This window comes from Choristoneura fumiferana, chromosome 17, assembly GCF_025370935.1.
Source record: "Choristoneura fumiferana chromosome 17, NRCan_CFum_1, whole genome shotgun sequence".
Classification (NCBI taxonomy): Eukaryota; Metazoa; Arthropoda; class Insecta; order Lepidoptera; family Tortricidae; genus Choristoneura; species Choristoneura fumiferana.
In genome coordinates, this window is record NC_133488.1 from 4,361,741 (window position 1) to 4,374,231 (window position 12,491).

The following is a 12,491-nucleotide window of genomic DNA, read 5'->3' on the forward strand; positions in this document are numbered from 1 at the left end:
TTTGTTTTTTTTTCCTTTTTATGTAGGTAAAGTTTTTAAGGCAGTCGGTTTTTCTGTTTTTTAATTACTTCCTGATCATGATTCATGTATTGGCCTGGTCCACAACTTGTTCCATTTTTAAATGTGGCACAAACTTCTTAAACGAGGAAACTAATTTAGCATATCTGCCTACGCCCTTTTCACTGTTTTAAATTAAAATTAAAAGGGACTCGAAACTACATAATTAATTCTAAAAGCATTTCAAGTTCTGAATGTTCAGTGCATTTGATAGAATTTATGAATAACAAGTATCAAGACTGTTACCGAGCCCGCTTCAGCCCACGCTAAGCGCAAACGGGTAGTGTCTACGTTTAAATACTCGTACTAGATACCACGAGTATTTCAACGAGTATTTTACTTCACCTATGTACAGTCAAAGAAACTAAAACGCGTACGAGGGTGGAACCTTAGTGCTACTGATGTCGTATTGACATTACATACATCTGCCAAAAAATCATAGCGAAATTGATTATAAATAGGTCCTAGCCTGGTAAGCGAATCAGTTTTCTCGACTGTAAGTTTCTGGAAAATCTTGCGAGCCGTTTTTAATCTCCAGCGAAAAAAGAAGGGTGTAATAAGTTTGATCACTATGTGTGTCTGTCTGTGCTGTCCATGGCATCATAGCTCCCAAACGGATAGACGCAAATGCAATTTTATTAATCGAAGGCTAGTTTGATTGAGTACGTTTTTAGGTAAGTTTCGTTAACACTGGTTCAGCCTTTTTTCAGATGTGGGTTTTCAACTTATCTACGTTTATTAGGTTATTTATTAGAATCTTTTTGCCAAGTAGTTGAGTGAGCGTTCCGCTTTAGATTTGCAATCTTCTATCTGAGGGCTCTTAAGGTAATTATATATACTATGAGTCCTTCAGAAAGTTTGTCAATGAAGAAATTAAAAGCACATTACTGGCGTATTTATGTCCCACTCGACACTGACCTCTCAAAAGTAGGACGAACTGAGGGCGGATTGGGATTAAAAACACCCCCCCGGGCTAGGTTAAGAAATGCTAGTCACACACAGTTTTTCGAAATACCTGGTATTTTACAAAGTATTTTTAGCACATAACTAGAAATAGGTAGGTAACTAGTATTTGTTAGTATTCCAGTTACATTAGTGCCCCGAGCGACCGCCCACGTTGGACCTCAAAGGGCCGCATAATCTTTCTGACATTTGCAGATTCGTGTCGGTTCTGTATTAGGATTCCGCGGGGACATAAAGAACCTTAATTGGGGTTCCAATGACATGTTTAGGACCGGATTGACCATTAGGTAGAGTTAGCACTGCTACTACCAAGGTCCCCGCATTGACTAGAGCCCCGCGTGTGAGAGCAGTGTTTTTCAAACTTTTTCATATCGCAACCCCCCCTTGGTTTGAAAAATGGGTGTGGCTCACGAGCGTTTTGCCCGCCCGTACCAGTGTGTTATGAATGTTGATGCATACAATAACCATTTGCGTCAACTTCTGATACAAGTAGTTTCTCTTTGAAGTGAAGTATTCATCCTTATATTAGTACAAACGGGCCATCGTTCGTATGCATCAATATTCAAAACACACTGGAACGGGCGGGCAAAACGCTTGTGAGCCTTACCCAAATATTTGGAGGACTGCTTACTTCCACTTACAGTTTTGTTTGGTGAAAGTATTTTAAAACTACTGCGAATCGAATCAATTCGATTCAATGGTGCGTGCGAAGTTCCCAATCCGCACTGGGCCCGCGTGGGAACTATGGCCCAAGCCCTCTTGTTCTGAGAGGAGGCCTGTGCCCAGCAGTGGTACGTATATAGGCTGGGATGATGATAATATTTGTATTTTTTTATATATTGATATATAATTTTCTGGACGATTCAGCCGAAGAAATGAGCTCAAATTGCAGCTTATCCGCAGCTTGTTTCACGAATGGTATTGCGACTGCAAAAGCCGTGGTGGTTTAGTGGTTCGACCTATAATGCCTCTCACGCAGATGATTGTGGGTTCAAATCAAACCCAGGCTCGCATCTCTGAGTTAGGTACCGAAATTCACGTGCGAAATTACATTCAAAATTGATCATCACCACTCACCACCACCACAGTATCGGTGAGGAAACCGGTACAAATCTGCGAAGCAATTCAATGGCGTGTATTTCCCAATTCGCATTGGTCCCACTTGGGAACTACGGCCCAAGCTGTCTTATTCTGACACGAGGCCTGTGTCCAGCAGTGGAGTGTGCCTATATAGACTGGGATGATAAATTTTAAATTATTACATAATAAATAATAAAAGTCCTAATCCTCCCTCCTCCAAATTTATTCCCTCGTCACTTTTTAGGGTTCGGTATGTAGATATTTTATACTGTCGCAAACGAATAGGTATAATGACTGTAGTTAAATACAACGTGTGTTAGTCTTGATCTGTACTTCGTGTTTGTTTTATAAACAGAAAAAACAAACCGTATCATGTATCTTAGTGGAACCTTTGACCTACTAATGTCATATTAAATGATATTGTAACGGATAACTCACGTCTTAAACCGAGTTTTGCTCGACATGTTTCGGGCTATTTCGTAGCCCTTCTTCTCAGGAGCACGCGACTCGGCGGCTGCCGCAACACGCACACCCGCGCGCTCCTTTTAATATGAGTGAGTCTCACGGTAGTTTCATGTTCAAAATTACTAATGTCATGTTGACATTCCATACTTTTGCCAAGGAAACCATAGTGAAATTTATTAAAAGGTTCCATAAACATGGCGCAGCCGGTAGGATCACGTGTCGTAACGATAAATAATGGTTGACCGAAAGCAAAAGTATTTAAAGACAATTTATACTATTGGAGATGACAGACCAAAGTCTTTACACAAAAGGCCGGAAACGGTCTAAACTTGTGGGTCGCTACTTTCTTCTTTGATCACCGTGACAACACAGTAAAGTACGTACAGTAAGAACTGAATAAAACCAATATATTAAATATTTTATAGTAAAAATATTACAACACGGTTTATTTATTTTTACTTCCGTTAACTTTAAGGGGACAATCTACAGGTCAAATGAAGTTTATTTCTATGAGAAACTAGTGGCCTAACTCTTACTGTTTAAATGATAATCAAAAGTTAATATAATTAATAACATAAATTAAATAGTAATATAATGCTAATATAAATAGTAAAAAGCGTAAAGGTCCTTAATTTAGGACTTCTTTTCAAAGTCCATAACTAATCTTTATTTAATTCACACATATTTAGCAAAAGATAATTAAGCGTGTGGATTATTTAATGTCCCTCTTATGTGTCACATCAATGTCACTTATCAAATTGGATTATTTTATAATGTTATTATTAACAATGACTGTAAGCTGTATTACATGCATAAAAAAAATCTCGATAAAAAGTTTTTTTTTTTTACAATTTGACGAAAAATTTAACTATCAGGCAGTTGAATATCAATGAACTGAGCCGTCTGAAGAAGTTAACGGAAATAAAAAAAAGCCGGTGTATATGATAGGGAAGCAAACGAGCAGAAGTGATTGATTTCTGCACTAATCAAAGAGACAAATGAACATTACGTTTATCCGTGCCTTCTACGCGATCCATTTTCCTCATTTCCCGCGTCGGATCTATTGTGCCCGTGTGTTTTGTGCTCAATAGAAAAAACAATGCCTTCAACTTAGGAAACCAATAAAAAGTTACAGAGTATAACGTTCATCGGTTCGTTTAATTCTTTTACGAACTTCACCACTTGGACAAAAGATGTCTCGAACTATTTGATATTGCGTGGTGACTGGTGGAACTTCGTATCCGATATTGCGTGTATTGTTGGTTAAATAATAAAGCGCTATTACGTATCATTTCTCATAAGAGGTGATTTTTCAATCACTATCCAAATACGAGTACGTACGGTGTCTTTATTATTAGAACACTATCGACTTATTTTAGTTTACTTTTTAACGTTTAAAATTTTGTATTGTTCTATGAAATTCTTCGAGCTATAATGTGTGAATTACTAAGGTAAGGAAAGGACAACCCAAAAGAAAAAGGTTAATAATACAATGAAAAGTACTTTTAAACAACTCCTTTGACCAATACCGAAGCACCTATCAAAATTTGGATGAATATTTAAAAATCTGGGTAGCTTATTAGTTTGAAAAACCAAGATATGAGTACGAAACGATACTTATTTCACAAACTGTCAAAGTATCAATTAAAACATTGAAAACTTTCTTCTCACAAAAACAAACAATGTGTGCTAGTTAAATGTGAATACAAATTGAAACTTACATAATATATTTAGGTAATTTTGATTAATTTTAGTTATGTCTTTTTCAGGATAAAGGTGAGTATTTAGAAAAAACTTTCACCACTTTGCATCTTTAAAAAACAAAAGAAAACACTTTATCCAAATTCAAAACCGCAATCTTTGCCTCAATTAATATTACTACTGGCAGTTTGTAACTCAAATCGAACAATGCTTCGGCTATTTACTCAAAAGAGGCCGATCCAGCACCGCTTCTTAATTAATAGTAAATTGTAGCCAGCCAGAACCATCTGGTGGCAAAGGGCGACCTCTATTCTATTTATAATGAATTGTTTGACATTTCAATCGCAGAGTTACCAAAGACCTGCAGAGGACAAAGGGAATAACTAGAGTACTGGTAAATCTGTTCGTTTTGTATTGAAACTTCATTATATTTAATACCAACTGCTTGTATTTGAAACAATCCACCGTTGAATAATAAGAACTCAGTGTTTAGAAATTTAAATTTATTAATTAATACGGCCTGTTTAGCCACTACTTATAATTAGATTTGCAGCAGTTGGCGTATTAACGCAAAGCAGCGTTAAATTAACATATTTATCCGTCATACAGAGCTTTTCAAAATCAAGACGAAGATATTTGCAAGTTTTATAACACCTAGTTGGCATTCTTTTGTTTGTATTCACACATCCCAATCATCTTTTTTTGAACACCAATGCCTGCTCCATCGTCGATCGGGTATACCCTATCAAAATTCACCAAATCCATTCTATCCAATCCCGTAACACCAGATTTGACCAACAGGACACACGTACGCGCCACAACTTCCGCGCGCACACATACGCGTCGCCGGCATTTTGCGACCACTGCGGCTCGCTGCTGTACGGCCTAATACACCAGGGGCTGAAGTGTCAAGGTACAACGGAGGAGGGGCCGCTTGGACTACGCTTTGTGTGCTAGATCTTTTCAGCTTTTGGTGGTGGTGCTTTGCTAATGCTTTTTCTCTTTTAGGAGTCAAGGGTAGACTTGAAGCGACGGTGATTAGTTAGCAAAATACTTGTTTGAACAAGTTTATGGCATTGAGGGACTAAAATTTTAAACTTACTATCAAATATTTCAATAGAATCTCTTTTAGACAGTTGATCAAAATTCTATTTTTTGCTATCTTAGAGTGAAGCCAGAGTAGTGAGTCGCGTATTTTCGGTCGCGTAACTTTGGTTTCGTACAATGTCTATATACAACTCATTTTGAGTCGCCGTGGTGTACAAATTGGACTTTTGTATAAAACCCAATGCAGCAGAAATTACGCGACAAAAAATACGAGACGCAACTCAAAAAATTACGCTCGTCTGTATTTACCCTAAAGCTAAATTTAAAACGTCATAGAACTTTCAGTTGCCTCAAATCTACCTTTGACTGCGCTTCATCCGATTTCAACATCTTCTACTAACTTTACTTATACTTTATGTTGTCTAAGGCCGCCTACGCCCCTCACAAATGGAACCCATGGACGTTCATTGCCCCAACGTTTTGTGACCATTGTGGTTCCCTGCTTCATGGCCTCGCCACTCAAGGACTCAAATGCGGAGGTACATAATACGACCACTGCAATGAATGACCCCTAGGAGAATGAAATGTGGTCCTGGAGATATACGGTGGTTAGGAAGCATTGGATTCAAGCTTTTCCCATACTTTGCTTCGTATAATCAGTATCAACAGTGGCGTATCTACCGGAGGGCTAGACGGGGCAGTGCCCCGGGGCCCCCAAGCTCAGGGGGCCCCTCGGACGCTGACTTACAAACTATAAAGGACAAATCTGGAGTACGTCGAATTCGGAGCACGACGAATACGGAACAAACGATTTTAAATAGTTTAGTTGGAGTCCTAGTTTACTTTTTGCCCCAAGGCCTTTGGTTACCTACCTAGCTACGCCACTGAGTATCAAACCCATGATAAAGCCGAAAAATATGTGATCACGGATCTTATCGCAAGCATGAGAACGTGTCCACATGTTTGTCATGATGATGTTAAACTCTGCCTATGAGATAACTTTGCAATCTAATGCTTCCGATGGTGCATTTGTAAACAAGCTTTTATCATTCAATTAAACTGACCAGTTGAACTTGCAAAACGAAAAAACGGTGAAACATATTCGCTGAAAAAAAAAACCACAGCAACACGATTCAAATGTGTACGTTGTACGCCTGATGTCTCTCATTCAGCTAACAACACTGAAATGTAGGATATATTTACTGGCAAAAAAGATGAAGGCTTGTTATATGCAATGGATATAACACTGACTAGTTTGCGTGGTCCTGTAGAAATGAATGAACGAAACAATTCGATGTAAAACGACGCAAGAATAGCATTGGACCGTAGATGAATGGATAAAAACGGCAAAAAAGATAATGTAAATAATGAAAAGCGTTAACTCTCACGATCACCTTTTAGAAAACGAATGAGGAAATTCATTTGATGTGAGTAAAAGCACTATATTATAAACAACGCTACTCAAACATTAACAAGCTATCATTTAATCGTTTTGAATTCCTTGTACAGCTTATGTAATTAAATAAAGCAATAAAAGTACTAAGATATGGATCGTTTTGATTTAATTTCTAATTCTTTTTGTATTAATGTTGAAACTTTGTCAATTTAATTAAACAAAGAGCTTTTTGGTTATTTTTTAAACCAGCAACTACTGTCAGGAATCAAAACCAACTGCTTGAGACATTAAAAAATATATAAAAAAGATGAGTCAGTTATATAGCATAAACAAAGTAAACATTTGCGACGAAAGAAAATAATTGCTAGACTAAAAGAAGACAAGGTAAATAAAAGGATGGGAATATGTCGATTTAAAGAATACCCAGGCACGAATAACTAAATTGAATGAGTGAATGATAATACGCCGTCATTCAGTCCCACGAAATTACAATTTATTATGTTATACACACAGCTCCAAATGATTTAGCAACTTGAGTGTCCGATTAGTTTGTTTTGAGTAGCGTCTTTAGGGAAATCCCGATCCTTCATTGTATTCTTATCTAGGATTGAAATGCCCGCACGGATCTCAGATGATGAAAGAGCCTCTCTTGAGAATATCTACTTAATTTCCTACTGTGTATTAACCGAGACACCTCGTGATATCCCTTTCTTCCTAAGCATGTAAGAGTGAGATGGTTGGGTTATTTTAATATAATCCAAGATATAATTAAAGTAATATTTAGCTGGCCGATTTAATAAGACTTAATTTTATTTGTTTATTCGCAGTTTGAATTCAATCTTTCATGCTTTCTGCTTCTTTTATTTGCTAACTTTGAAGTGATTTGATATAGATTTGTTTCCATCTTTCGGTCTTTTATTTAGTATTTTGCATATTAATTTAAAGGCTTTATGTTTATACAGCTAGCTACTTTACCTACTTACTGAAGTGCGATAGTAATATTAGAAAGACATATAAATTAAAAGTGAGCGGCAAAAAATCTGGCCCACAAATGTATGGAGCAATGTAATGTATGTAGAGTGAGCCACATTTTGTGCCGCTGAGTGTATATATTCAAAGAGTTTTCTCTAGCTAGATTAGATTTTAAACGATTTAAACTACGAATACTATCTTTGCGATACCATTGCAGTAGTTACCGTTTTGAAAGTAAGAGGAAACACAATTTCCGCTTAAAAATCCTAAAGCATGGTAATGTAGTTTGTTATTTGGGCTGTGTTGGAAAGCATTATTTGTATCCTAAGGAAATGCCTACTATTTCGAAGTTGCAACCATTATTATTTTTATGTACCATCAGCCAAATATGTGGTCTACCACCCTAAAGCTGATAATGGTTTGCATGTCATAAGACAATAATACCAATAGTCATGTCTGTCAACTTGAAAGTTCGACTTTAGCGACATATTCATTTGATAGTAACTTGTTTAAAAATTGGTAGATCACTTATTTGGCTGATGGTACCTATTCTTTGGTATGTGCAGTGTTCATCTTAAGGGATTATCGTAGGTCGTCGGATAAACCAACACTTGTCATTTTATTAGCTTACCCTTTCACAAAAGCCTACTTTATACGGCTAAGCCAGTAATCGGATTACAGGAATCTCTTAACTGGCTAATGTAATTTTCATGTCAAATCAAAACAACTTCATTTAAACCGAAGCCGGGGTCTCAGTCGTATCTCCTTGGGTACCTCAGATATGTAATTAATTCTGTTGTCGGCGGTACCATAGCACACAGAGTTTGCGGAATAGATCCAATTAACATTGATATGATAGCCAATAGATTAAATTACTTAATAAAAAAACTAAACGTATACAGTTTTATAGTTTTTATGCTAGTTAAAGAAACAAGCTTGTAACTGCAAGTTCAAAGAAAAAAAGTGAAATTTGAAGTCACATAGTCGCCATATGAAGCGATGAAGAAACACTTAATTCCTCTAGCACATACCAAACCTGGCAGCAGTCCTGGATTTGTCAATAGGCCGTATAGGCCGCGGCCTAGGGGCGGCAGATTTCAACGAGAAAATTATTTTAGAAAGTTACATAGGGCGGCGGATATAAAGTGGCCTACACTCCTAAAAAACATAAATCCGCCACTGCCTGGCAGATGGGCTAATTCGCCTTCTCATCAGATCGTTAATTACGTTGTCTTAAGTCTACAGCCGGTGTTAGTTTTTGACACGAAAAAAGTCCGTTCACGTCTCAATTTGCTATCCATATTACAGCGCCTCTAGCCGTGTGAATCGGCAACAGACTGGTCCGCCATTCGAGACGTTTGTTACAACAAAAAACTTACGCTCGGGGTCCACGCGTTTGTCCAGCACCGGCAAACTCAAAGGACGCAATCACATGATAGATTTAAAACATCCATTGCTTACTACATTTGTTTTAATTTCAAACTAACCGGCGTTTCACATCCATCTCAACTAACTGTAAGTGCAGTAGATGAGGCGAAATCAGTAATAGTCTATTACCCTGGTCTAAATTGTACTTAACACGGAAAAACGGACAGCGGAAACGGATTCCATTCCTTAGCTATCCGTATTATAACAGATGATATAAAGCTAAGCGCTTTGTGCATATGAACGGAATATTGACAACATAAAGGTGGAGTCGGTCCACACGCCATAACGTTTAGTGTGGACACTCCATATAACTGCGTCCTTAACGTTTGCCAAATACCACTCTAACAGGTCAGGAAGCGCGCTTACTCGCACACAAACTCTTCGCATTGTATGTTTATGACACACTCTTTACTGCACGAATCTGTCTACTGTTGGAGATGTTAATCACGCCCACGTACGTACGTTCCAACTTTTCGTGTTAATCCTCGTGCTCACCAAACATTTGTCAACAATGGTAAATATATGCCCACTTCGTCTAACTTCCGATAAACAAACTGGTTGATGGTAACCAATAAGTTGCCGCGAGTGGTTACGATCAAAACCAGGCCCTCTACGAAGTGCAAAATTTGAACTTCGTCTCATGCCGTCCCGCTGACGCTTGTATTATTTAATACGAGAGTGAGAGGGACGGTACGATACGAACTTCGATTTTAGAATTTCGTAGTAGCCCCCCAGAGGTCTAACTAGAGCCCCAAGTGTCGGCCAAATTGATTTAACGTTGAGTTGGAACAAAGTTACAAGTAAAAATGCAGTTGTTTTAGAAATTGAAATGAGTCGACAATCTTGGCCTTTTATTGAAAAACGCTTTTTTTAAACTAACTAATAATAGGTATGTATGAAACCATGACGATAATGAATATGTAATAAATACAATTTTTTACGTCTTAACCGTTTACGTTTTTTTTTCTTAGCTAAAGCATGTTTTTCGTATAATATCGCATTGTGCATACTATATACTACATACTATATACTGTATGTATGTACTGTAGAATTTTACTATATTGCCCGGCCTCTAAGAAGTCAATCCTATTCCTGACACATTGCACAACTATGAAGTTCCTGATTATTGCTAATGTCAACCATTGAAAAAAATGCTATACTTACTACTCTGTCGCACGCAACAAGTAAGCATTGCATTTTTGTCTATGATTCATATTGTTAATATTCAGAAACTTCATAACGGTCTTTAACTATAACAATAACCTACATTCCTAAAAATATATCATTATTCAGTTAGATGATCAAAAAATATTTGAAACGTATTCTTTCTTTAGTCTATTAAACAAAAAAGTCATAGACCATTAAAATTTCGTGTGACTTCATCGGCGCTGGCAGGATTATTTTCAGGAGGGTGCATTGCATCTTGCTCTTGCACATAGGGTGGTGCATTTACGTTTCACTCTGTATCTTAGTCTTGTATAATTTCCTTCACGCCAGGGGGGTGCAAGTTCACCTGCTTACACCCCCCTGCCGGTGGCTATGTGTTACTTGGTCACTTTTTGATTAGACGTAACGTCACGGCTCCCTTTTTGATAATCAATATTTTCATCATCTAATTTTTCTGTAGAACCTTTTTGTTTACTTCTGCACTTTTTCAAGCATCCTTAACTTTTAACAGCTTTGCAAATGTCTTAGCATGTTTTTACTTCACTTACTTAATGTTCGCAATCTGTGTTGCGACTTTGATATTAATCAAGTTCCTAACTTAGCTTACTTAGCTAACTTGTAAGACTTTCTTAAGGTACGTATAACTTCTTCTATCTGTGGGCTTTTTGCAAGTTTTGCATTGAATAAATAAGTTTAATTTCGAGATTTTAAGAGATTATTTTGTATCTCGTTTGTAATAAAAGTTACTTAAAGACGAATTAATGTTTTTCTTTTTTGAATGCCTTTAAATGAGGAGGTTCTTGAGCTAATGCGATTTTTATTATGATTTTTCGTGTAAAAAGTAATGTAATTGAAAAAAAAACTATATTTTATTCAAGATGGTTATTGTTAAAGAAATTGATTATTTGTTTACCTACTGCGCTGCCACCGAATCTGGCTGACTGCCGGGCTGGCGACCGAATTTCAATGTCATTTTTCGAGCCTATTTCGACCATAATTATAATGTAGAGCAGTGATATCCGTTAAAGTAGCATTTTTAATATTGTTCTTGCCTTTATATTCTACGTTTTTGTCATTTTGTGTTTATATATTACATGGCAAAGAAACGTTTTCTTTATTTCTTACTATTATTGAAAAACCATCTAAATCAACTTGGAAGCCAAAACATGTATACACACAAAATTTCTTCAAAATCATTAGAGCTCCCCCCTGTTCTTCCCTCTTGTTCTGAGAGGAGGCCTGTGCCCAGCAGTGGGACGTATAAAGGCTGGGATGATGATGATGATGATAAGAGCTTCCAAGAACCAATCACGCAAACAAGAACTCCTCACTTAAAGAGTTAAAATGCACAAAGAGAACAATTTAGAACCTGTAAACTTTTCAAAACACTTTTAGAGAAACGTCACTCGACGGTTTTCCCAGTTTAAGTTGTAGCTTAACGTATATTTGATTGTAGCATGCGACATGAATGTACACAAGCGTTGCGAGGAGTCGGTCCCGAATCTATGTGGCTGCGACCACACGGAGCGGCGTGGGCGCGTACAGCTCACCATCACCGCTACTAGCAACAAGCTGACCGTCGAAGGTAAGTCTTTGGTGATAATGATGATGATTGATGATGCTTATGATGATGATTATGATAATGATACTGATGATGATATTCTAATCGAGCCTGAACACAGAACTGTCAAAATTGTAGAAGTGGTAAAGGTGTTCGTCGTGTGTGGCATATTAGGATAGATGACACTACCAACAATTGGAGAGGGACTCTTATTAGCTGTCAAAAGACGATTCTCCCATAGTTTTTGTTCGGTAATACCAAGGTATTCGGCAATACTAAGGGACGACATCACTTATTTGCCAAGTAAACAATACGAGCATATTTGTTTCAAATTAAAAATCTAAATTTGTGGTTAATCAAGTGAGATTTTTTTTTAATTGAAGCCGCGTCTTGGAATTGTTCTTTTATGGTGGTTGTCCTATTTTGCTCTAAATAAAACCTAATATAAACGTATGTACGTACGTCCAGTCTGAACCTAAGAGATTTCCCAGATTTCTATATCAAGAAAAAACGCACCTTTTGCATCTAGCCCTGATCGGAGAAATAGAGGATATGGTGAGCGGAGCTCTCCTACGAGGACATCACACGACTACTCATAGCTATTGTGTATGCCCAGACACGGTGCGGGCGCTTGAAGTTAGGTACTACCGCGAC

General features: G+C 37.4%; 1 protein-coding gene across 2 annotated transcripts in view; it reads left to right on the forward strand.

Moving 5' to 3' along the window:
* Pkc53E (Protein C kinase 53E) overlaps positions 1 to 12,491 on the forward strand; it is a 239,638-nt gene that overhangs the window by 211,034 nt on the left and 16,113 nt on the right. The window contains exons 4-5 of one of the 2 annotated variants that reach the window (XM_074099864.1): positions 5,068 to 5,179; positions 11,733 to 11,861. In XM_074099864.1, the coding sequence (XP_073955965.1) occupies positions 5,068 to 5,179; positions 11,733 to 11,861 (241 nt within the window). Of the gene's footprint in view, positions 1 to 5,067; positions 5,180 to 5,740; positions 5,853 to 11,732; positions 11,862 to 12,491 lie in introns of both variants that reach the window. The other variant, XM_074099865.1, reaches the window with a different exon arrangement.